This window comes from Abrus precatorius, unplaced genomic scaffold, assembly GCF_003935025.1.
Source record: "Abrus precatorius isolate BTA unplaced genomic scaffold, Abrus_2018 Scaffold8, whole genome shotgun sequence".
Taxonomy (NCBI): Eukaryota; Viridiplantae; Streptophyta; class Magnoliopsida; order Fabales; family Fabaceae; genus Abrus; species Abrus precatorius.
Window position 1 is genome coordinate 25,501,358 of NW_020874428.1, and position 21,724 is coordinate 25,523,081.

At 32.4% G+C, this 21,724-nt stretch overlaps 3 protein-coding genes across 7 annotated transcripts; 1 reads left to right on the top strand and 2 right to left on the bottom strand.

Annotated features, from left to right (window-relative positions):
- Nucleotides 1-4,846: 4,846 nt before the first annotated feature.
- Nucleotides 4,847-6,002, bottom strand: LOC113874535 (heat stress transcription factor B-4b-like). The gene is made up of 2 exons (XM_027512756.1): nucleotides 5,751-6,002; nucleotides 4,847-5,404 (listed from the first exon to the last, which is right to left on the bottom strand). Exons 1-2 carry the CDS (start codon nucleotides 6,000-6,002, stop codon nucleotides 4,847-4,849), a joined length of 810 nt encoding a protein of 269 aa, XP_027368557.1.
- A 5,463-nt stretch (nucleotides 6,003-11,465) lies between these two features.
- LOC113846658 lies at nucleotides 11,466-16,376 on the bottom strand. 5 transcript variants are annotated; one of them, XM_027475153.1, is made up of 9 exons: nucleotides 16,106-16,376; nucleotides 15,935-16,026; nucleotides 15,791-15,862; nucleotides 15,607-15,713; nucleotides 15,436-15,491; nucleotides 14,589-14,763; nucleotides 13,497-13,580; nucleotides 12,823-13,098; nucleotides 11,467-12,424 (listed from the first exon to the last, which is right to left on the bottom strand). In XM_027475153.1, exons 1-9 carry the CDS (start codon nucleotides 16,277-16,279, stop codon nucleotides 11,622-11,624), a joined length of 1,839 nt encoding a protein of 612 aa, XP_027330954.1. In that variant the 5' UTR covers nucleotides 16,280-16,376; the 3' UTR covers nucleotides 11,467-11,621. The 5 variants fall into 5 exon arrangements, with proteins under 5 accessions (XP_027330955.1, XP_027330954.1, XP_027330952.1 ...); XM_027475151.1 differs by having other exon boundaries at nucleotides 11,611-12,427; nucleotides 16,106-16,283; XM_027475152.1 differs by having other exon boundaries at nucleotides 11,611-12,424; nucleotides 15,604-15,713; nucleotides 16,106-16,283.
- A 1,175-nt stretch (nucleotides 16,377-17,551) lies between these two features.
- Nucleotides 17,552-21,620, top strand: LOC113874536 (disease resistance protein RPM1-like). The gene is made up of 2 exons (XM_027512758.1): nucleotides 17,552-17,819; nucleotides 19,108-21,620. The coding sequence occupies exons 1-2, from the start codon at nucleotides 17,552-17,554 to the stop codon at nucleotides 21,618-21,620; spliced, it is 2,781 nt and encodes a 926-aa protein (XP_027368559.1).
- The last annotated feature ends 104 nt before the right edge of the window (nucleotides 21,621-21,724 follow it).

Below are 21,724 nucleotides of genomic sequence, written 5' to 3' on the forward strand. Positions count from 1 at the left end.
GTCTTTCTTAATTGATTCATTTTTCTTTACAGAGACCAATGAATGCATTATGCAGCTTCTCACACTTCCCAACCGTGCAATGCATCAACATGATGCAACCTTGCTACTTGGCTTTATGCTGAAAATGACACCCATCTTCACACAACTTGCCCTCACAATATTTTCTACTTTCAAAATGTTATTTCTGTGTAAAACTGTATGGGGCATGAAGTCACTGTTCAATGAAGACAATGTTTTTAGTATCACTTTAATTTGTTTAATGCTTTTTTTATTTTTTGCAAGTTGTTTATGGAGTCATTCAGCTAGCTTTTTTAAAAATATTAATTGAAAATTACAAAATTAAACACTCTTTTAACATATATTAAACCATCATCACAGCTTTTCTTTAATTTATTAAATAAGATGTGATTATTAAGCACTTAGCTAGCTAGATGTAGGTATAGGCATAGCTATGATTTTAAGCATCACTCACTGCTTTGTTTTGGGTCCACGGTGGAGATAATTCAGAATTTCTTTTTTTTTTTTATTTCTTGAATAATAATTCTTTTAGCTTTGAATATCTTATGATTTTTAGATCCTCCACTACCTTGCAAATACCTTCTAGAATTTGATCGCAAATCTCAAGATATTGAATTCTTTTTAACATAACTTTCTTTGCCCTTTTCCTTTCTTTTTACTTGTTTATCTTGGTACCAAGCAGCTCAACTTTACCCACTGAAATTGAACCTTAAAATGTTTATTTTGCCATTCATTTAAATTGTTTTTTAAACTTACCCAAGATTTTTCCTGATTTGCCAAATCTTCTTGTCATATCATGATATCAAGAGCAACACAGAATTGATAATAGGGTAATATTACTGTACATGCATGCACAAAAGACTTTATGTATAACCAATTGCAAGTTTTAGATTGCCAAGATTAAAGGGCAAGACAATCTGGCACAAACAATCGGCACATTATGTATAAACATTTTAGTGAATTAATGATGGTAAGGTTCAGAATTTGCTATCAACCAGGTCAAGATATAATAGTATTATATATTCTAATCCTTAAACAATTCAATAGTAAGGCCATGAGAAATATTAAGATTCTTCTTAAGAAGCGCTCTTAATCCTTTAACCAACAAATTACAGCCTTCTATTTTATTTTATTTTATCTGCATGGCCTTTTATTTGACTTGGATTTCTTTATTTTCTTTGGGTGAGAAAATAGTATTTACTTTGTGATGATGGTGCTCAGCATCTTTTGGACTAAGACTTGTTTCTATAAAGTTAAGAATCGATATTTAAAAAATAAAAAATAATATTATCATTTAACGTGTTTCAAATTTTATTTTAGAAGTATCAGGATCATTTATTTAAAATTTAAAATCGATTTCAAAAAGTGGAACAACAAAGCAAGCAAGCAAATCATGCAAGTTTACCTCATTCCTTTGAGAGTGTAGTGCTGTAGTAGATTAGAGTCAAGAAGAACCTTGACCAAGTATGATTAATAAAGGGATTCCAAAAAATGTCAAACACTTAAACACTGGTCACATTATTCTGTCCCTTCATTTTTGTTTGTGATAAAAGCAATGTAGAATGTGGTCAACAATTGGGTAGGGGTTGGAGAGTGAAGTCTTTTTCTGTTGAATTTCAATGGTGGATAAGGCAACCCTGTTAGCACAAAAAGGAGTCCTTCAAGATTGACACAGAGAAAAACAACCTTTTCTTTGGTCTGTGAAGTGGGCAACGTGGCTCAAGAAAGGAACTGTTGGGAAAAATGACCCTGCAATGGGCAATCACTAAGCACAATAAGAATCAATTGTAGTACAAAAGTGGTTCCTTTGGGATAGGTACATAATGTTTCACATTTTCTTGTGATAAAGTTAAGGCATTGAGTGGGTTGTGACAACACCATTAAGAATATTGGATTATTGAACTTTCTTGAGCCAAATATTGGGTTGGTGATGTTGCAATTTGGGCATCATGACATTCTTTAGTGAAACCCGGGAATCTTATCTGAATGCATATGCATGGTTATACAAAACGCCAAATTGATAATTCAATATGTCACTTAACCATAAGCTGGAGGATGTTGCTTTTGTGTGTTTTTCTCTTCATGGGCTATGGAGCAAATGGCATGAACAGATTTTTCATTTCTTCATGTTGATCATGAATGAAATAGAAAGAATATATTATTAAAGCATATATATCCTCTTTGGTTATGTTGATATTTCCACTATGGCATACAATCTTTTGGGGCTTGTCCCCTAAAGTTTGAACATTTCATCCATCAAGCCCCACCAACTTTGAACTCACCTACCCCACATATTTGTCCATATAAAATTATCACTTTCCCTCTCTATGAATGGGAACTGTGTATGTGCCAGATGCTAAAACCGTCAACTTCATTTCTCAATGATCATTATTGCCTCTTTTAACTTAGGGATGGTAAAGAGTAGGCTATGCTCCTATGGTATTTGTCTTTATATTTAATTTTCAAACATTATTGATAGTTCTTTTTATATCACATGAGATAATAAGTTTGATCTTCATATTCATACTTTTTAGATATTTTAAAATTTAAACTCATATTTATTACCTGAAATTAATTACTTACTAAATTACAACAATCATATATATATATATATATATATATATATATATATAATACCTTTTCATAAATATTTGCAAGTATTTCTTCAAACTCTTCAAGTAAGTTGGGTCAAATACTCAATGGGAGTAATATTCATTACGAATTGTGATCCCTATAATTGGTCCTTTGGTTTTTAAATGAGACCAAATTTGGAAATTTCTTTTTACAACTCTCTTTCTTATCTGAAAAATTATTTCTGAAAAAAAAAGCTTGATAGTTTTTCAACAATTTAATTACAGAGGTACAAATTACTTTTCTAAAATTAAATATTTAAAATATATTAAAGTGGATTTTTGAAATTGAAATCTAGAAATAATTTATAAATCAATTTTATAATAGTTTACTTCTAATTTTTTTGGTCAACTAAATTTTAATATTTGAAAGTAACAAAAATAATCAATGAAAGTATGAATAGAAAAATGAGAAGTTTGAAAAGAAATGGCCCTAGTTTATCTTAGCCCGTTAAATGGGCCTCCATTACGTTTTTGGTCATAATGTGCCTTCGATTGATCGCAGTCAACTTCACAAACAGGCCTACATAAAATCCAGTAAGGGAAGGAAGTTGGGCTGAATAAAATGGGCTTCAACGTGAGTCCCTGAAACCGATGTGGGATTTGCAAGCCTGTCCTCATGATGATACATATTTTTGCTGCAAAGCAACAAAATTAGGCAAAGAACATTAAGCAAGAATTAAGTCAAGTTGAATAACGAAAACATTGCTAAATCTGGGGATTGAAGGACCAAATGGAACTGCCACAATAACTAGTTGTTTATTAGGAACAAACTGTGGAGAAACATGGCTGTGAGCTAAAGAGGAGAAAAATTGTGATTAGAATAAACTGAAAATGTATTATTGATATAGTTAAAAAAAACATTATAATGAGCATTTCAATGTACCTTGTATATAAGATAATTTTGAATAACAACTAACTACAACGTTTTAGTCAATAAAAATATTAACAACATATTTTTTTAATACAGTTTTTATTGTTAGCTAAAAATAATGACTACCTCTTTGTTTTCTCCTTTTTTTAAAATTTTATTTTGGTATTTTACTAATATTTTTTCTTGATTATAGTTTTCTTTTCTCTCTACTTGATTCTCTTGCCTAATGAAGAATAATAGTTCTAGTGGAGAATGAAATGCACATTACTTGAATTAAAACTATCAGCAATGAAAAGCCAAACTCATTTTCAGTATAATTACTAAATGAATGCTAAGCAGTACTCTTAAAACACTAATTAGGAAATTTAAAGTAGATTTTCAATGCAAACCAATATAAATTTCAATAAAAATTTACTATTTTAAATATTTTAAGAAGCGGTTTACAATGCCCTAATTATTATAGATGTGAATATCAAGTCATATAAAACTCTAGTTAGTGGAATATATGATAATGTGTTAAAGACTAGTTTTGCTACTAGACAAGCCCTATATGGTTTGAAGTGGTGGAAAGGATTATTGCCCCCATTAAGATTCTAAAACACAGATGCTCCCAATTTTGCTTTGGAGTATGAATCGTATGATTGCTGTCTTTAGTGAATCCAAGTTCAAATGTCTTTTCCATCAGAAGAGCGTTCTAGAAAATCAGCATTGGCCGGAATAATTGTCATTTTGTAGTCATTACTTTGTTTGGATCCTTTCTTTGTGGAAGTGTTGGATCCCCGGTAGTGTCATTTTGATATGTTACTGGTTGTTATTATAGCTTTTTTTTTTTGGTTATTATTATGATATGTTAAGAAGTAACCAAATCACTTTCCCCTTTTCTTGTTTCTCCATTTAAAAAGTGACACAAAAGTTTTTTTGATAAAACCAACAAATGGGAAATGGAGAGTGCATGTTATTTTATAATCACATGTCACTTTTTAATTAGGAAATAAAGAAGGAAACGTGATATACTAACACATAATTTGAATTACATATCTAGAAAATAAGAAATAATAAAAGAGAGATGAACATAAGGAAATGAAAAAGGGATTAACAAGCTATTGTTATTTCTTACTCCAAAATAAGCAAACAAACAACTTTCTTTTTTCTTCCCAAGAAACATATCAACTAATGGAGAATTCTTAAGAGAAACAACAATTTAGTTAATCTGAACATTAGCTTCTTCTATACATGACAAGAGAGTTCTTTTTAAATGTCAACAAAATCAACCAAAGCTATCCAATACAAGCCTGTGATCATCATGTGAAGCTTTGACTTCGAATCATTCTGGTTGATCAAAGTTACCTGAGTGCAATCTCTTTTTGCCACAAAGAGGTACACCAAAGAGCTTCACAGAACTGTTGGGCTCCTCACTACAAGTTATCAAAGACTTCTCCATAGCACGGTTCTTAGCTGGTTTAATAACATTTGGTGATTGAGGTGATGAGTCCAATTCTACAAGCTTCAAGATAGCATTGCTGCTTCTTTGTTCAAAGGGAGCAGGACTTACATGGTTTTGGATGAAATATACAATGTCATTGTACAGATTCTTCATGTGAGTGAGTTCTGATAAGAGCATGAAGTTCTTTCTCCTAAGTCTTTGATTGTCCTCAGAAAGTGCTGTTAGGATATCAGTGCCGGACTTAGGGGATGATGATGGAGTATCAATCCAACAGAGATTTTCATCAGGCTGAAGAAGCTGTGGTGGTTGGTCATGGTAGTGTTGTTGATAGTGATGAGGGGTTTTTCTCCTGTGGATTTCACATAAGAGGTTCTTAGCTCCTTTTCTGAAGTATTCATTTGCAAACTCCCACCTATCAGCAACTACCTTCTTGAAACCCTGCAACAATAGAAAATGTACATATATGCTGTTTTATTAACATAGTCAACCATGAAGCTCAAGTAGCAAATAATACTGAACAATAAAAAAATGGTATAGCTGGTAATCAGTTAGCCTTATGGTTCAAATAGTGAAAGAAAAACGAAGATAAAACCATAACTTTTGATCTTTTGATACTATGAGAGGATTCCATTTCCACATTCTTCTGAATTAGTAATATGATTAGGCTAACTTTGACAAGCAGTGTATAGAAGGTGATACAAATAAATCATGAAGGATAGAGAACAAAGAAGTTATATAGAAAAAAAATAAAAAAAAAAATATATATATATATATATATTCTCACATAGGTATTTAGTTGCCTAACAAAGCTTGAGAAGTTGTTGTGCTTGAAATAGTTGGGTAGAAGATCTCTAGCAAACTCAGGGGGCCTCCACACAACAAATGTGGTTTCATCATCACCCCAAGACACAATGTGATCAGTGCAAGGGTCATCAACAAGTTGGTATGTCTTTGTCAGGAAGGGAGCAGGCACTGACTTCTGAGACTCCATTGTGAACACCATACTATCTTCACACCTGTCAAGTGTGAAAGCCATCACTGAACCAAAGAGTGCTAGCTGCTTCCAATTGTATGCTTTGTTACTCTCCTCTTCATTCACATTAAACACCAGCAAGTTTTAAAACCTCTGTCTCTCTCTCTCTCTTATATTATAATTTTACAACTTTATGAAACAGAAACATATGACACCCCACTTAAATAACTATTCTTTGCTCGACCCCTTCTTATTTCTGTTGTTTACAAACTTTAAGAAGCATATGACCATGTCAGTAGAAACAATGTATTTTTCTAGGATAAACTATAATAAGATCCAAGGAGCTATTATAATTAGCTATTGATTGTTCTCTTGGATGCAGTAGTGGAGAGTTGATGCTTCTAGAGATATGAGCTACTTTCTATTTTTATTTTGGACAAAATACAGTGGGATATATTTTTATAGGATTCTTCAAATTCTGGAGAGAAGGTGGAGGGGGTGTATTAATCAAAAACTTAAAATATGAAATGGGGTGGTTATATCATTTAATTTGAGTTTGAAGTTACAAAAAGAAAATGCAAAAGACTGCATAATACAGTGATTTTTTATTTATAGATACAAAGATCTCATGTCCACTGCAAATTCCTAGACTAATAATTAAATTGAAAGGCGATATTTTAATCATTTCTTTCTGTAAGACAAATACTATTGTATGGAGCTGAAACTTGGAAGGTTGCGATAGTCCTTCAAAAAATACTTACTTTTATGTATTCATTGGCCCACTATAATATCAATGTCAGAAGTTGTTCAATTTGTTGGTCCCTCCCTCCCCTCCACCCTCGTCTTTACTTGGAAACTAGAACTAAAACCTGCTTTGATACATTTTTTTTTCCAATATGAGCGGGGATAATCTCAACTTCTTATAATAATAGAGAATTTTTTAATTGGCCCTTATTTGCTTTACATTAAATTTTAATCATGTAAGTTCCCCTAACTGATACCCATGTAAAATTTCTATTCAAAATGAATACATTTGAAAGCTGGAAGCCTGTAAGGATATATAGGACTATATGGCATTCTATTTTTGAATAATGATTCTTCCATTATATATCCATCTATCTATAAAGATAAATATTGCTATAATCAAATACTAAAAAAAATACGAATATGAATCTATCTTTATTTTTCATCATCAAATTGTTATATCTATACACTCAAGTGATGATCTGTTGATCACTCAAGAGACTCTTCTCTGTTTAATCTCATCCATGCATCAACAACCTTATGCAAATAAAGTACTAAGGATTGATGGAATAGAAACTTTCTTAGATCACCCAAATCATGACTTTTTGATTTCCAGCTTGAGAAAAATGTCTCAGAAGTCAGAAAAGATAAACACTATTCAATAATTATGTGGTTGTAATTTTCTTTTTTTCAGCTATCATATCAAAACCGCCCTTTATTTTCAGAAGAAATACCTTTTCTTCTTTTATAGGGATATTTGTGTTGTGGGGATCACTGTTTGGTTGTGATCACGAGGATCACCATTTTAAATCTTTTCCCACTATAGCTACGTACTTCAAAGTTGCCATCTGTACATAACTAGAGAACATAATAGAAATAAAGTTATTATATACTCAAAGTGCTTGGTACCTTGTTATCAAGGTAGAACATTCTGACCTTTATTCATTTTTGTACAATCCGAAGCACACCCGTGACCTAAGACATATAGAAGAAGTAGCTCTTTCTAGTCTTCAATCATGGAATAATGTATTTATTATATATACTGCATGATTATTATAAGCGAACCTTCTGTCTTTTAGTTGAATAGATAAGGTATATATATTTCAATTTTCAATGCAGCCTAACTAAATGAGAGAAGAAAGAAAATGATCCTGTGCACAACATTCTATAGCTCTAGATTCCATTGTTGGAGGGGTCACATTCATCACTCTCTTTCTGATTTCTTCCTTTCCACACTCTTCTCTTCTCTCTCACTTTTACTTTGAAAAATATATGTGGAAAGTGACACACTGTAGCACCATCTTCACATCCAATTAAGCATCTCTTTTTACTCATGAGTTTTTTGATTTGTTGGACACTGTTTGGTGGTCAAAATATAGCTAGGAAGCCTCTAAAATACTCACTGCTAAGAATCCAAAAGGTCCAAATAGATATTTCAATAATGAGAAGATTCTATTCCAACTTAACATTACTAACATCTTCAGTTTCCAATATATACTGAGTGAAAATGGGCAATATTTGTTGCATCACATGATCTATCTCCATCCATGTGACCCACTGCATATCTTTTTTGGAGAGGAAGAGAGAGAGTTTTGTCTTTTATGTATCATGCACAAATCTAAATGCATAACATGTGAAGATCAGCATGTGGCAACTAAATTAAAAAAATACAAATAGCGAAGATGCCTCCAAAAGCAACTATTATTGAATTAATTAACAAAAAGGGAAGGTTTGAAAGCTTAGTGGTTTTTGTTAGTTAATGGTTTTATAAAAGCTAACACCGAGGTTTCGTTGCATGATTTCGCTTTGAAATTTGAAGGACAGAAATTGTGTTCATCTTAATTGTTCTTTGACACTTGAAGAGTTTGAAAACTAAAAGTTGTACTTTCAATGGAGGGAATAAGAACCCTTAACAACAAAAAGGTGGTACCTATAAGGCTATAACCATTAACTTAAAAAACTTCAAAACCCTTGCAAGTTTTCAAGATTTTTAGCCAGAAAATATTTTTTTCCCTTCAAGTTTGATCATTTTTGCACAAGTATAGTATATGTAAACACACATAATTCAAATGAAATCACTAAACTTTATTTCAAATGTTCAATTAAACAAATCAAAAACTGATTTTGAAAGAGTGGTTATAATTTGGAATATGAAATCATAACCTTCATAACTTTACTAAGAAAAAGAACGGAAATTAATGTGTCAATACATATATCATGCTTTGCCTTGGTTTATATACTTTCTACTCTTAGTGAACGTGAAACTTTTTTTTCAAGACAAATCTTGGTGGGGGATTCTGAGTTGATGTTTCTACCTTAATAAAGTAATATGAATGATATGTGCTTCCTGCGAAGAGCGCCTCATTAGTACATGAAGAATTCGCCACCGCATCTCAGCCAAATGATGAAAATTCACATGCGAAGGACAATGTGAGCAAGCAAGCTTTAGTCTATCACCAAATGTGCCTATTCCTTGGATTTTTGCATCATTAGCCCTCATGCATTTGTCTCGTCAGTGTGGTTACGTTCACACTATATCCATCTCTTTTTCTATCAAGGGTCCCATTATTCAATATAAAATATTTTACTGTGCATAACTTGCTTTTCATTATCTATAATTGATTACATTGTGTATATATATGCACATTATAGACTAATTTTTATGCAAAATCAATGTAGATATGTACGTTCTTAGTGTAAAATGATGATATGTTGGTACAAGGTAATGTAAATTAAGGAATATGAAGGATTAACTAACATGTCTTTACAAAATTATTGTTGTTTATTGAAAGTCGTTTTGTTTTAGAATATCACACCAAAGAATTGTCAGAAATAGTAATCACCACACTGAGCATTTTCCTTTCTCTTTTCTCTGAAAAACTTTGTTAGGTAAAGGGAATAAAAGGTGAAAAAGTGATGGTTAGTGGAGAGGGCTTAAAGACAAAAAACAAGAATACCTAGGAAAGACAACAATTTAGGTCAAGCAGTGTGGAGGGTATTAGAAAAATTCAGCCATGGTCGTGCATTTAAAAGTAAACGGAAAGGGCAATTTCATAGGCTTTTTAACCTTTCACTCTCTACTATGTATGCAGCAATATGCATGCAAAGATTGTTCTCTTAACAACTAAGGTACTCTTTTCCTACCCTTTTTTTATCTCTTTTCCCTCGTGACAGTCAAAGTAATGCCGTAATGCATTTTTGCAGAGTAAAGAGTGCATCTAATTCAATTCCTCGCGATTATCAATTGTTCCAACTTTGAATTAGCTACGACGTCAAGATTTGATTTTTGTTGGTTTATATATACAAAATAAATCAGCAAATTGGTTTAGAAACTTTTATTACAATTTTTTGTTTAAGATTCTTCATTTTTCATCCTTATACGATAAAATAAAGCCATTATGTTTTTTTTTTTTAAATCTCAACTACCTATATTCTTAAGTTATCTTTTTCTAAAATTTTAATTTTGACACTAAAATTTGCTCATTCTCAAATCTCAAATTCTCCTCTTTTAGATATTCAATTTACGTTATCTTGAGAATTATTAAATTTAACTCTACTCTCCCTTCAAAGATGACACGTTGCTCTTGATATTTCTCTTTTAAAATTTTAAATTTAATTTATTTCAAAATAATTCTTTTTTTTTGTAATTTTTATTTTAGAATATATTTGTTAAATTCTACCTGAATTAATTATGCATATTCATTTTTAATTTTGAACATTGTTTCTGCTAAACACTTTTTCGTTAAAGATGTATATTTTAAATTTTATCTAAATTTAAAATATCCGCATCATATAATATTCGTGTTGGTTCCTATTAAAATAACCCTTACTACGGAAAGTAAATATGTATTATTGTACACCTAAACTACAACAACCAAATTGATGATATTTGAGGTATATTGCACAGCATGGAAATCCGGAATAAATCCTGAAACCTACACCTTTTTTTTTTTTTCTGGTTTTATATATTTTACTGTTTCTTTCATCACAATTCTACCTCTGTAAGAGAGAAATTTCATTTTTAACTGCTACAAAGCCCATGCATTTACAATTCTTTTTCTTTTTAATTTTGACTAAGTCCAACGATATTTATATTTTGTATTGACGTGTTGGTAACGGGAAGCGGTAGTACTACCACGAAGCGTCTTTGATTTGTGTTGAAATCAGTAGTACAACCGTTGTACTCTCACGAAACAAACATATTCCTTCATTCTATGACGAGTACTTCAGTGTACTACATCTAAAGCCTAGAAGTACCAAGCTTGAAGCTATATATCCGTTGAATCAGGCTGGAAACTCATTACATTCAAAAATCATGATTCAAAATTCAATGTTTCTGTTTAGGCAAAAACATTTCCAAAATGTATGGAGGTAGAGGGGTTCTACAGGGTCGACCTGAGACCACATGAAGATTGTTCTCAGTTCAGAATACATTACTCAGCTCATGTGTTCTCAGGTCGCCCCTGCTGAACTTTTCTCTACCAGCCGACCACGATATAGCATTGGTTTCCGATTGTAACCGATTGCAAATGCAGCAAAATGAAAATGGAGCAACGACAAAATAATGTAGCATGTAATTCCGGTTACATGAATGTCATTCAGGTAATTAAGGTACACGATTGTGTAATGTTCATTGAATTGCATAATTTCGTTATTTTTATGAAGTGGGTAATAAGGTCTGATATATACTGCATCCTTCTAAACCAAGATTACAGTGTATATTGTGACATAAAGAACTTTGCAGTAACCTTTTTTCTTTTTCTGCTTTCAAGACAACAATTAAACAAACGTGAACTGTAAAACATGTATAAGCTGTTAAATGAGATATTTTATAAATCTTTAACATCAAATAACAGCCGTAACTGAAAAATGCTCGACAACTCAGGCCAGGCACCAGCATCTTATGGGTGCCATACCTTTCTAAGCAGTAATTAGAAATTAAATTAAAATCCTTACAGAAGATTCAATGGCAAGTAGCTCCTCTTCCATAATTTTCTTCCAAACTCCGCCTACCATGAGACATCCTTTCTCCCCTTCTGTTTGCAATTCGTAGTTTAATTCACCGAACTCTTTGGTCTCCCTCATCTTCTTAACAGCTGAGCTATCAAGTAGCGGAAGGTCGAAAGTGGCATCTCTCTTGGTACCACATTGTATCAATTTCCAATTCTCTTTCCTTTCTGATGCTTGATTCTGTTTTTCATTCTCAATATTGTCAAGGATGGGAAGACAACCAGATGAACCAACAGCGCGGGGCAACATGCCAATGGGACACGGGTTCCATGACTTTGCCAAAGTCCATCTCTGTGATTTTTTAGTCTCACAATCCATTTCCGTAGGTTTATTTTTCATTATCTGTTGTCTAACTAACTCTAGCTTTTTAGCTGCTTCAAGTATTGATTCCTCAAATTGGAAAATATTCTTTGAAGTCAACAAAGCGCTTTGATCATTGGTCTTGTCAAAATTGGACAAACTAATAACAGAGAGTTTTTTAACTTTCTCCAACAAGTAGCTGTCATCCATTAGTTCTGCAAGATGAAAGGCTGAATCCATAAGCTGCTTGTTGCAAAGTTGTGATATTAGAAGACATTTATGAAGAAGTTCCACCAAAACCCTTTTTGGCATATTTGCAGCTGCAGAAGAAACTTTGCTGAAAATTCCAACAAGCCATGCAAACAAAGAAGAAAGATAACCACTCTGATGAAACTCTTCCCTCGAGTGTGAAATCCCAATACTTGGGTCATCTACTAAAAGAAAACACCCACCATAAGAACAATAATGAAGAAACTAAATGTACAAAAGTCATGCTTTTAAAAAAAAAAAATCCAAAACCAACATGACCAAAAAAAGAATTTTAAAACTCAATATCTGACTTCATGCTGGCTTAAGGCAGAAGTTATACTTAAGGAAACCCAATCAAAAAAGCATTCCGATTAGTAGTACATTACAAAAGCCGTAGAAAGCATCTCACATGAAATAAGTAAATAAATAGGGCATCAAAAGACAAATACACACAAGAAAAATGCATCACAAGTACCAGAGAACAATTAAAAGATTAAATTTCAACCAGAAACGATACATAATCAAATGGATACTGTACTGTAGAAGGAGTATTTCTACCTACCTTCTCCATGCTACATACCTTCCTGAGCCTCAATCATATCAAGAACTTCCTTAAGAAGGTTCAGAAGTAATTCTGGTTCCTTATTAGACAATTTGAGTATGACAAGCTTCCAATCAGCCAAAACATTTTGTACAGTTGGACCACCAGAAGCATCATCTGCATTTTTTTCTTTGAACTCTGAGGAGCTTAAAGCTTTCAACAAATACTCCAACAACACAGCAACAATCTCTGAGGAAAAGGAGGAATATAAACGCAGAACAGATTTTAAGATCTTTGAACTCTGTTTCTTAGGTCCTGAAAGTATCATGAGAAATCACACCATGAATACCCTGAAACATTAATTATAACTGAAGATGATCTAACAAATTACTTTAGTTTTAGCTATTTTTCAGAATAAAATAAAAAAAATCCAATAACTCGGAAAAAGAATCTCTCTCATTTGTTTTGTTAATCAGCTTTAAGGGAATGCAACACTTAAGTTTCTATGAATGAATAATTCAGTAGAAGGGTAAAAAAACATAAAAGCATGGACTTAGACACAATTTTCTTCTCTTTTAGAGGATGCCTAGCCCCTCATCTCTCTGCATATTTTCTCTTCCTTTTATACACACACACACATATAAAGAGGTATGCTAAACAAAGATGAAAAATAAGTTTTATTGTATTAATATGAAATAAGAATATTATGATACCTCCAGTTCGCAACATTTGACTCTTGCCAACCATAAGAAACAAAAGCTTATTAGGCCCAAAAGGCAATTCACCATGCTTGATCCCTTTAAAAGAAAAAAATACTCATCAGAATTTTCTCAAATAGACAAAAAAAATGGCACGTGCAAGCCTTTTTTAGTTTTAAAAAAAAAAAACCTACCACAACCCCAGCTACTAGACCAAATACTTTCTACAAAATAAATCAAATAATATCACTAGGCTGTAAGCATACAAAGCCAAATGAAATATGCAACTCTTATGTCAACAAAACTCCATTACTTCCAAAAGGATAATGTAGTATGTAGCAGTTGTTTATAGTGCATCAGCTAGTATATTAAACCTCCTTCACATGCTGGACACAAATCCACAAGTGCTAGAACTCAGTTGAAATAATATATGGAAAAATGACGATTCTTTTAAAAGGCAATGATTTTTCACTTTTTTTTGTTTTTAAATTGTGAAAATAGTTGAAATAGGAGTTTCTCATCAAAGATATCATTTTCCCTTTAAATAAAACCTTGAAATGCCTGGAAAAATATGCTGTTGAAAATCATCTCACCAGCAAACTAACCCATAATGTCTAGACTTACAATATATTTGAATAAAATGCTACATCACTATTTTTACATGCATTAATAATTGAAAAATGGCTCGAAATGTGTTAACAAATACTGCATAAACTCATCCTTATATTCAAAAGCAAAGCATGGCATTCTTCTCAAAGGGAGAGAACGGTAATGAAAAAAGAAGCCATTCACAGAAATATATTTTTTAATATAGTTTTTCCTTTCCTTTTTATGTTTGCAAGGGGGAGGAGATAAAATGTGGTCATAAAGCAATAAACAAACAAAAACAATTCAATAACTACTATATGGAAACTATATACAGAAAGAAGCATGGACAAGATTGCTTCTTCAGTCACAAGTTTCATGTGTATAAAAGAAACAGAAAATAGGAAAACATAATAGAGAACTCAATGAATAGGTGGAACAGAAGGTATCTGACTTAGAACAAACAAGGGTATGACAGTGATAAAAGTCAAAAAATGATGAGAATGAACAAAGCTTACTCACGTTTTCCCTTTAGGAGTGAAGAACTAGATTGCGCACTCCCATTGACTTTCAAGCAGATAGCTAATTCACGAATCTTAGACTTAATCTCTTTCTTTACTTTTGCATTTCCTTCGCCTTGAAAAGGAATCGCTTTGCTCTGAGGTTCCCAATAATATGATTTTAGCCAATCAAGTGCCTGAAATTATCAGAAAAACATTAGATGAGTTTGGACACTGAGGTAATAATGATGATGATGATAATAACAGAATACATTGTTCTACTTCAAATGATGATGATAGCTTCAAACCACAAGCCAGATTTAGAACATCACTTTCAACCAAGATATAGTCAAGCTTATACATTGGAAGAATAAAACTATTAATTAGTTTCTTACTTACATCCTTTTAATCTTAAAGTAGATGTTACCGAAATCCCATGATGTGAAATTAGTTTAGTGTATAATTTATATAACCAATGATGCCTGTTGTAATTTGAATTGCATTATCCTAGCGCTCAATTACTAAAGCCTAAGTAAGAAAAATGTAAACAGGAGGGAAAAACGATTGCATGAAAGTAATTCTATAACAACCAGAAAATAATAATTCTTTCTCGTCTAAAGAAATAATAGATTTTAGTTGCCAACATGCATGTATTCAGTCCTTCATATCATTACCAGAACATGATTTTTATTTCATACATCCCAAGTGTTTATGTTGGACACAGACCCTCCAAAAGAATTTTTGTTCCAATTATTTCCTGAATGCTAAAATTGTAACCCCAGCCACAAACCACACATGCTTTGAATTTAATAAAAAAAAGTAAGGAGATTGTTAAGATAAATGATCAAACAAACCAAAAGGAAACACACCTTCACAGAAGCACTACGCACAATCTTAAGCGATGGAAGCTCACGATGTGATCCCTCTGCAATTGCAGCAATAAGTAAGTAAAAAAAAGCAGCCAGCAGGGCAATCCAGACATAATAAAACCAGAGAATATGTGAACTTCTTTGACCACCACGTAGGAGAAGATTTACTACCATGGCGAATATCAATCAGCATGCGCGGAATACCAATTGCATCAGCTGCCACAGCTATCGAAACCAATTCTTTCTTGCGCGTCTTCTCAACAGCACCATTCACAAGCCTTAAAACCACAAAACAATTAAACTTTCACACGATAAATTAAAAAAAAATAAAAAATAAATAGTGACGAATTCAGACCTCATGATTGCCATACAATACAACATAGCAAGCATCTCATCGGAAAGCGATGCATCATTCGGTTGATCCTCTCTACAATTAAATCAAACAACATTGCCTTAAACACATTTTTCTATCATAAAAAATGGAAAATGTTGCAGGTACCTGAACCAGGGATCTTTGATCTGAATTTCGATGATGGAAGCAGTGACTTCGATGAGAACGGGCAAGGAACCTCGACTTCGCCATGCCGAAATCTGAAACGGAGAAAACGTTCGGTTATGTTTGTGAAGTAACAGCGCGTTACGAGAATGAAGAGAAGAGTAAGAAACATACTCTTCTGAGAGCAGAGGAAACGGAGTGAGGGGAATCAGAGAAGAGAGCGCGTTTAACGAAAAGCCATTCGTCCCAGTTCAACCAAGGGACCAACCTTGGTGCACTTGATGATGATACTGTCTCCTCTTCCGCGTTTGCCTCTTCTCTCAACCCTAATAAGAACGCCGATTCCATCCAAAACGCGCTTCCTTCTACTCGCCGCTACTTTCACTCTCCAGAGGTTCTTAGTGAGCGCAGCGAATTCAAGGTTTGTTTTAGTATGATTTCAGAGGGTTTCCTTGTTTCAACTTTCAAGCTTTGTTCCTTTCTTTTGTATATTTTTAGTACGTGTGATTTTAGTTTATTTCTATCGAAGTATTTATATTTTATTTAATTGTAATTTTTTGAATCATTAAAATTAAATTTTTATTTTAAAAGATTTATGTACTTAAATATTCTATATTTAAATTAATGAGCGATAGAAAAACTATTTTTAATAATAAAAAATTATCAGTATTAAATACGAGTTCATAAAAATAGAGAAAACAAAATCATAGACGTGTTAAAATAATAAAAAATGTCGGAATAATTATAATTTCTTCAAACAAAACTTTTTTATATATTATCGGCAATTTTAGTTTTTAATTAGCATTTCACTCGTAATATGTACAAATATTATCTTACAAACAATATATTATTAAATTTTTATTTATTCCACTTTTAGTATTTGATATATGTATGTTATTATTAATGTAAAATATTAATATCATTATGTTTTGCTCTCTAAAAATATAATATTTTTTTACTACTCTTTTGTTAATTTTTAGTCTTTGCATTTAATAAAAATATCTATTTTTATGATATCAATAAAATATTTACATAGACTAAAATTTTGTAATATTTTTTTATGGATTGAATATAAAAAAATAAATCAGAATTCATTAAAAATATCATATTAAAGATTAAAATATATTTAAATTATTTTTTCCTCTAAAAAAATAAAAAATTTATTTTATTGTGTAAAAATAAAATTTTTGTACAATAATATATTATATAATGCGATACTGAAGTTTTTATATATAACTACTTTGACTTTTGTTGTATCAATTTGCTCAAATTATGTTTTGTTTGACAGTAAGTTTTTGAAGGAAAAAAAAAAATTGTTTATAGGACAATTATTCTTGTTTAATTTTTTAAGAATAAGAATAATTCTTACCTTAATTGGCACACATGCTCTGTTAAGAAAGATGAAAAGAATAGATACTTTCCTACACTACAACTTACAAGTAAAGGTGCACCAAAATGCTTCAAAACAATGCATGCACAATATTTTACATATAAATTTGAGCATATGATCATAGGAATTGCTACCAAGAAGAATTTCAAGTTTAGCAAGCTTGCTTTTTCCCTAATTCTGCAAAGAGAAAAGGTGTTGAGTTAGAGAGACTAAGATAGGAAGAAAAAAAAATGGCAGATAGTGTGGTAGAAATATTACTAAATGAACTTTCTCGGGTGGTGAAGGAAGAGGTAAATTTGCAGAAAGGAGTGAAAGATGAAATTAAGAAGGTTAAAGATGAACTTGCAACCATGAAAGCTTTTCTAAGATTTGTTGATGTCCAACAAGAGAAAGACCTAAGGCTTAAGCCATGGGTGGAGCAAGTGAGAGATGTTGCTTTTGAGATAGAAGATGTTGTCGATGACTACTTGCTTCAAATTGCTAGCGATGATGATGCAGGTAATAAGAAACCTTTTGTGTGATTTTCTTAGCTTATTGATATGATATTTTTTGCTTAAACTATATGTTACATAATTTTGGTAGTTTAGGTTTTATATTGATATATGTAGCTCAAACTATTTCGTGTTAGATTGTAGTTGACATTTATTAATCTTTTATGATTACTTTGGAAGATAATTTTAGAGTTATGTGGCACCAAATTATTGGATACAATATGATACACAAACATAACATGTTCTAAAAATAATACCTTTGTTGATATTAATATGTATAAAGAGAAAAAAAAAGTACCAAAAAAAAATAGTCATTTGGTTAATTGTTAAATTATATTAAGTAAAGCATACTTATATTTATTAATACAATATTGAATATTTTATGATAATTTTAAACAAGTTAGTCGAATAATAATTTTTTAAAATTCCCAAAAAATTAAAAAAACTGGTGAAATATAAAAAAAATATTGCACTAATAGTTAAATAAGACAATTATTATAAATACTTATTTCTAAAAAAAAGTAACTTGTGTTATGAATTTAATTATTATGCATTAATTCGCCATCATCATTTTTACAATTTTTCTAATAACGAGTATTAACATTTAAAAATTATTTTTTGAGTTTTAAGATAAGCAAGAGTGTAATAATATTAAGATATTAAAAAATAAAAAATGTTATTGAGACTAAATTTAAGTAACTAATAATAGTAAATTTTTATTAAAAAAATATTATTACACTTTTATATCTTTAATGTTATGAATATGTTTTTTTAATATATTTTTTATTTTTAGATTCTTAAATTCAATTTTAAGAGTTAAACTTAACAAAACTTATAAAAATTTACTTTTTTAATGTTATCTTATGAATGATACAGTACCATAGTTTTTCACTTTCAAAACACAAGCATTGATAAATTATAAAACATAAAGTTAAAATTGTTTACTTAAAAATACCCAAATATACGAACTTGTCCATATTCAGGTTAAAAAGGAATTGACTCGCGTTTATGGGCGAATTAAGAAATCAAAAGAAACCAAATTGATATGAAAAGTGATTACTTCGGATTTCAAAAGTAAATTAAGATTTAGAAATTGGCTAATCAATTTAGAATTTTATTGTTTGATTTTGGTTTAGGTGTATCAATTTAGAATCATCCCTCATTTACATTGGTTGAAGATTTTGCATTCCATTGAATATATTCTTTTTCGTGTATTTAGAAAACAATGTATCGAAATTTTATGACCTTAGCACCAAAGTTTTTGTTGAAGCTGCTCTAACATGATGATGGTGTAGGTAGTGCACATAACACTTGTTTCCGTAGCATTTGTTCCCCTTTCAAAAAGTGGAAAGCAAGGCACCAAATCGGTTCTGAGCTACAAAACATCAGAGGCAGAGTGAGTGAAATAGCAGAGCGTCCAAAAAGGTATGGCTATGATCCTTCACTCTTCAAGCAAGCTTCGAGTTCAAGCTCAGACGCAGGCCCTTCAGAGATGGATCAGTTTCGAAAGAATGTTGCAGCTTCGGTTGACGAAAGGCAATTGGTTGGCATAGATGCAGCAAAGGAGGAGGTGGTGAATTTGCTCAACGATGGTGACCTCAGTCTCAAAGTAGTCTCCATTGTTGGCATGGGAGGGTTGGGCAAAACAACCTTAGCCAAACAAATCTTCCGTGACATGTCGTCCCATTTCGAACGACGTGCGTTTGGCATTGTTTCCCAAACCTTGAAGGAAGATGAGTTTTTCAAAGACTTAATTGAGCAGCTGTTCTCCAAAGATGGAGAGATGTTGGAAATGCAACAACTGTTACAACTGCCATTACATCGGTTGAAAGAAAAACTGAGGGAAAGGCTTGAGAATGAAAGGTACTTGATTGTGGTTGATGACGTGTGGAAAACAAAACATTGGGATCAGATTAAAATGTCATTCCCCAGAAACAACAATGGGAGCAGAGTGATTGTTACAACTCGCATGGCACACGTGGCAAACCACTCTAGCGTGGAGTATGGTGGTGATGTCCATCAACTACAACCTTTGACTCAAGAAGATTCCTGGGATCTGTTCTGTAAGAGAACATTCCCAAAACAGCCTTGCCCTTCCCATTTGGAACCCATTTGCAAAGACATTGTTTTCAACAAATGCAAGGGAGTTCCTATTGCTATATTGGCAATTGGTGGCCTTTTAAGTACCAAAAAGTTGGGTGACGTTGACGAGTGGAAGAAGGTTCAAGAGAGTCTTAACATTGAGTTAGAGGAAAATCCTGAACTAGAAATGACCAAAAAGATACTCTCTTTGAGCTTTGATGATTTGCCTGATCACCTCAAACCTTGTTATATGTACTTGTGTATTTTCCCAGAAGATTCTCTCATAAAGTGGACGAGAGTGATTAGGTTGTGGATCGCAGAAGGTTTTGTGGCAAAGAGAGATGGAAGAACGATGGAGGAAGACGCTGACAGCTATTTGTGTGAGCTTGTTAACAGAAGCTTGATACAAATAGTTAAAGAAAGAAAGGATGGAAGTGGAAAGGTGAAGTGGTATCGCATCCACGACTTTCTACGAGATATTGTTCTCTCAAAGTCCAAAGAAGAGAGATTTGTTCAAATGGCAGATACGGTGGACGTTGGAGCAAGGCGATTATGTATCCATGCAAATGCGACAAAGAGAGGTATCGACATTAACTTACTTTTGGCATTGCCTCAACGACTACGATCTCTATTGATGTTCTTTAATATCCCTGGTGATGAGGCTGAGGAAAATGCAAATGATACTTTTTTATCGCGTGATATTGGCTTCAAGTTTAATAAGCTGCTTAGTGTGTTAGATTTGGAAAGAGCTCCCTTAGATGCATTTCCTGAAGAAATTTGCACCTTGCTCCTCCTACGGTATTTGTGTTTGAGAAATACTAAAATCTCAAAGCTTCCAAAGTCTATTGGGAATTTGGAAAGGCTAGAAATGTTGGACCTTAAGTACACCTTAATTGCTGAGTTACCTCAAGAGATATCAATGCTGCATAAAAAGCTTCGCCATCTTTTAATTTCTCGTTGCCATCAAGCTGAAATAGAGTATTCGAAACGTCATGTTGACAAAAAAATAGTATATTTGAATGGAGAAACAAATGTGGACTATTATTTTTCTTTGTATGATCATAAATCATGTGGTGTTAAGGTAACATGCAATATTGGAAAGTTTGATTCATTACAAAAGGTGAGCTTCCTTGAAGCACCAGAAAACAGCATGTGGATGAAGGATCTTGGGAGGTTGAGGCAACTGAGAAAGTTGGGTTTGGTTAAATTGAGAAAGGAACAGTGGAGAGAAGTATGTTCATGCATTTCAAGATTAATAAATCTGCGCTCTCTAATGCTTCAAACAGATTACTGGTTTGAGTTGGAAGATGTGTGTCCACCTCCAAACCTTCAAAAATTACATTTGAATGGAAGTCTAAAGGAGTTACCAAGTTGGGTAAGTGGTTCATCTCTAAAGAACTTGCTTCTATTGAAGTTGATGAATACGAGACTGAAGAAGGACCCTGGCCCATCTCTCATGGGTTTGCCCAATTTGAGTAGGCTTGAGCTTTATAAGGCTTTCGATGATGGCATCAAGATGCGAGTGGTGCTCCCTGGTAATCCTTTCCCAAGCCTCATCATGTTGAGAGGATATTCTGATTATTATGCTGGTTATAGGGCATCCTTCAAAGACTATTCCAAGGATGAAGTTTGGGAATGGGTGGCTAGTTTGACTGACATGGATGACATGGATAGAACTATTCTAGTCGGCCTAGACAATCTCATCCCCTTAGCTTCAGTTGATTAATTAATTGTTGCCGCAAAATTATTTGTATATTAGTTTTTATTTAACCATCCAAGGCCAACCAAAATCTGTGTCTATGCAAGCATTCAATAAATATATTCTTCAAT

Coding starts and splice junctions, on each gene's coding strand:
- LOC113874535 (XM_027512756.1), bottom strand. CDS start 6,002: ATGGCTTTCACACTTGACAGGTGTGAAGATAGTATGGTGTTCACAATG. Junction 5,405..5,750: donor TTAGGCAACTAAATACCTAT/GTGAGAATATAT, acceptor CTATTGTTGCAG/GGTTTCAAGAAGGTAGTTGC.
- LOC113874536 (XM_027512758.1), top strand. CDS start 17,552: ATGGCAGATAGTGTGGTAGAAATATTACTAAATGAACTTTCTCGGGTG. Junction 17,820..19,107: donor TGCTAGCGATGATGATGCAG/GTAATAAGAAAC, acceptor ATGATGGTGTAG/GTAGTGCACATAACACTTGT.
- LOC113846658 (XM_027475150.1), bottom strand. CDS start 16,279: ATGGAATCGGCGTTCTTATTAGGGTTGAGAGAAGAGGCAAACGCGGAA. Junction 16,027..16,105: donor TTTCCTCTGCTCTCAGAAGA/GTATGTTTCTTA, acceptor TCTCCGTTTCAG/ATTTCGGCATGGCGAAGTCG. Junction 12,428..12,822: donor TATGATTGAGGCTCAGGAAG/GTATGTAGCATG, acceptor GTTTTCTTTTAG/TAGATGACCCAAGTATTGGG.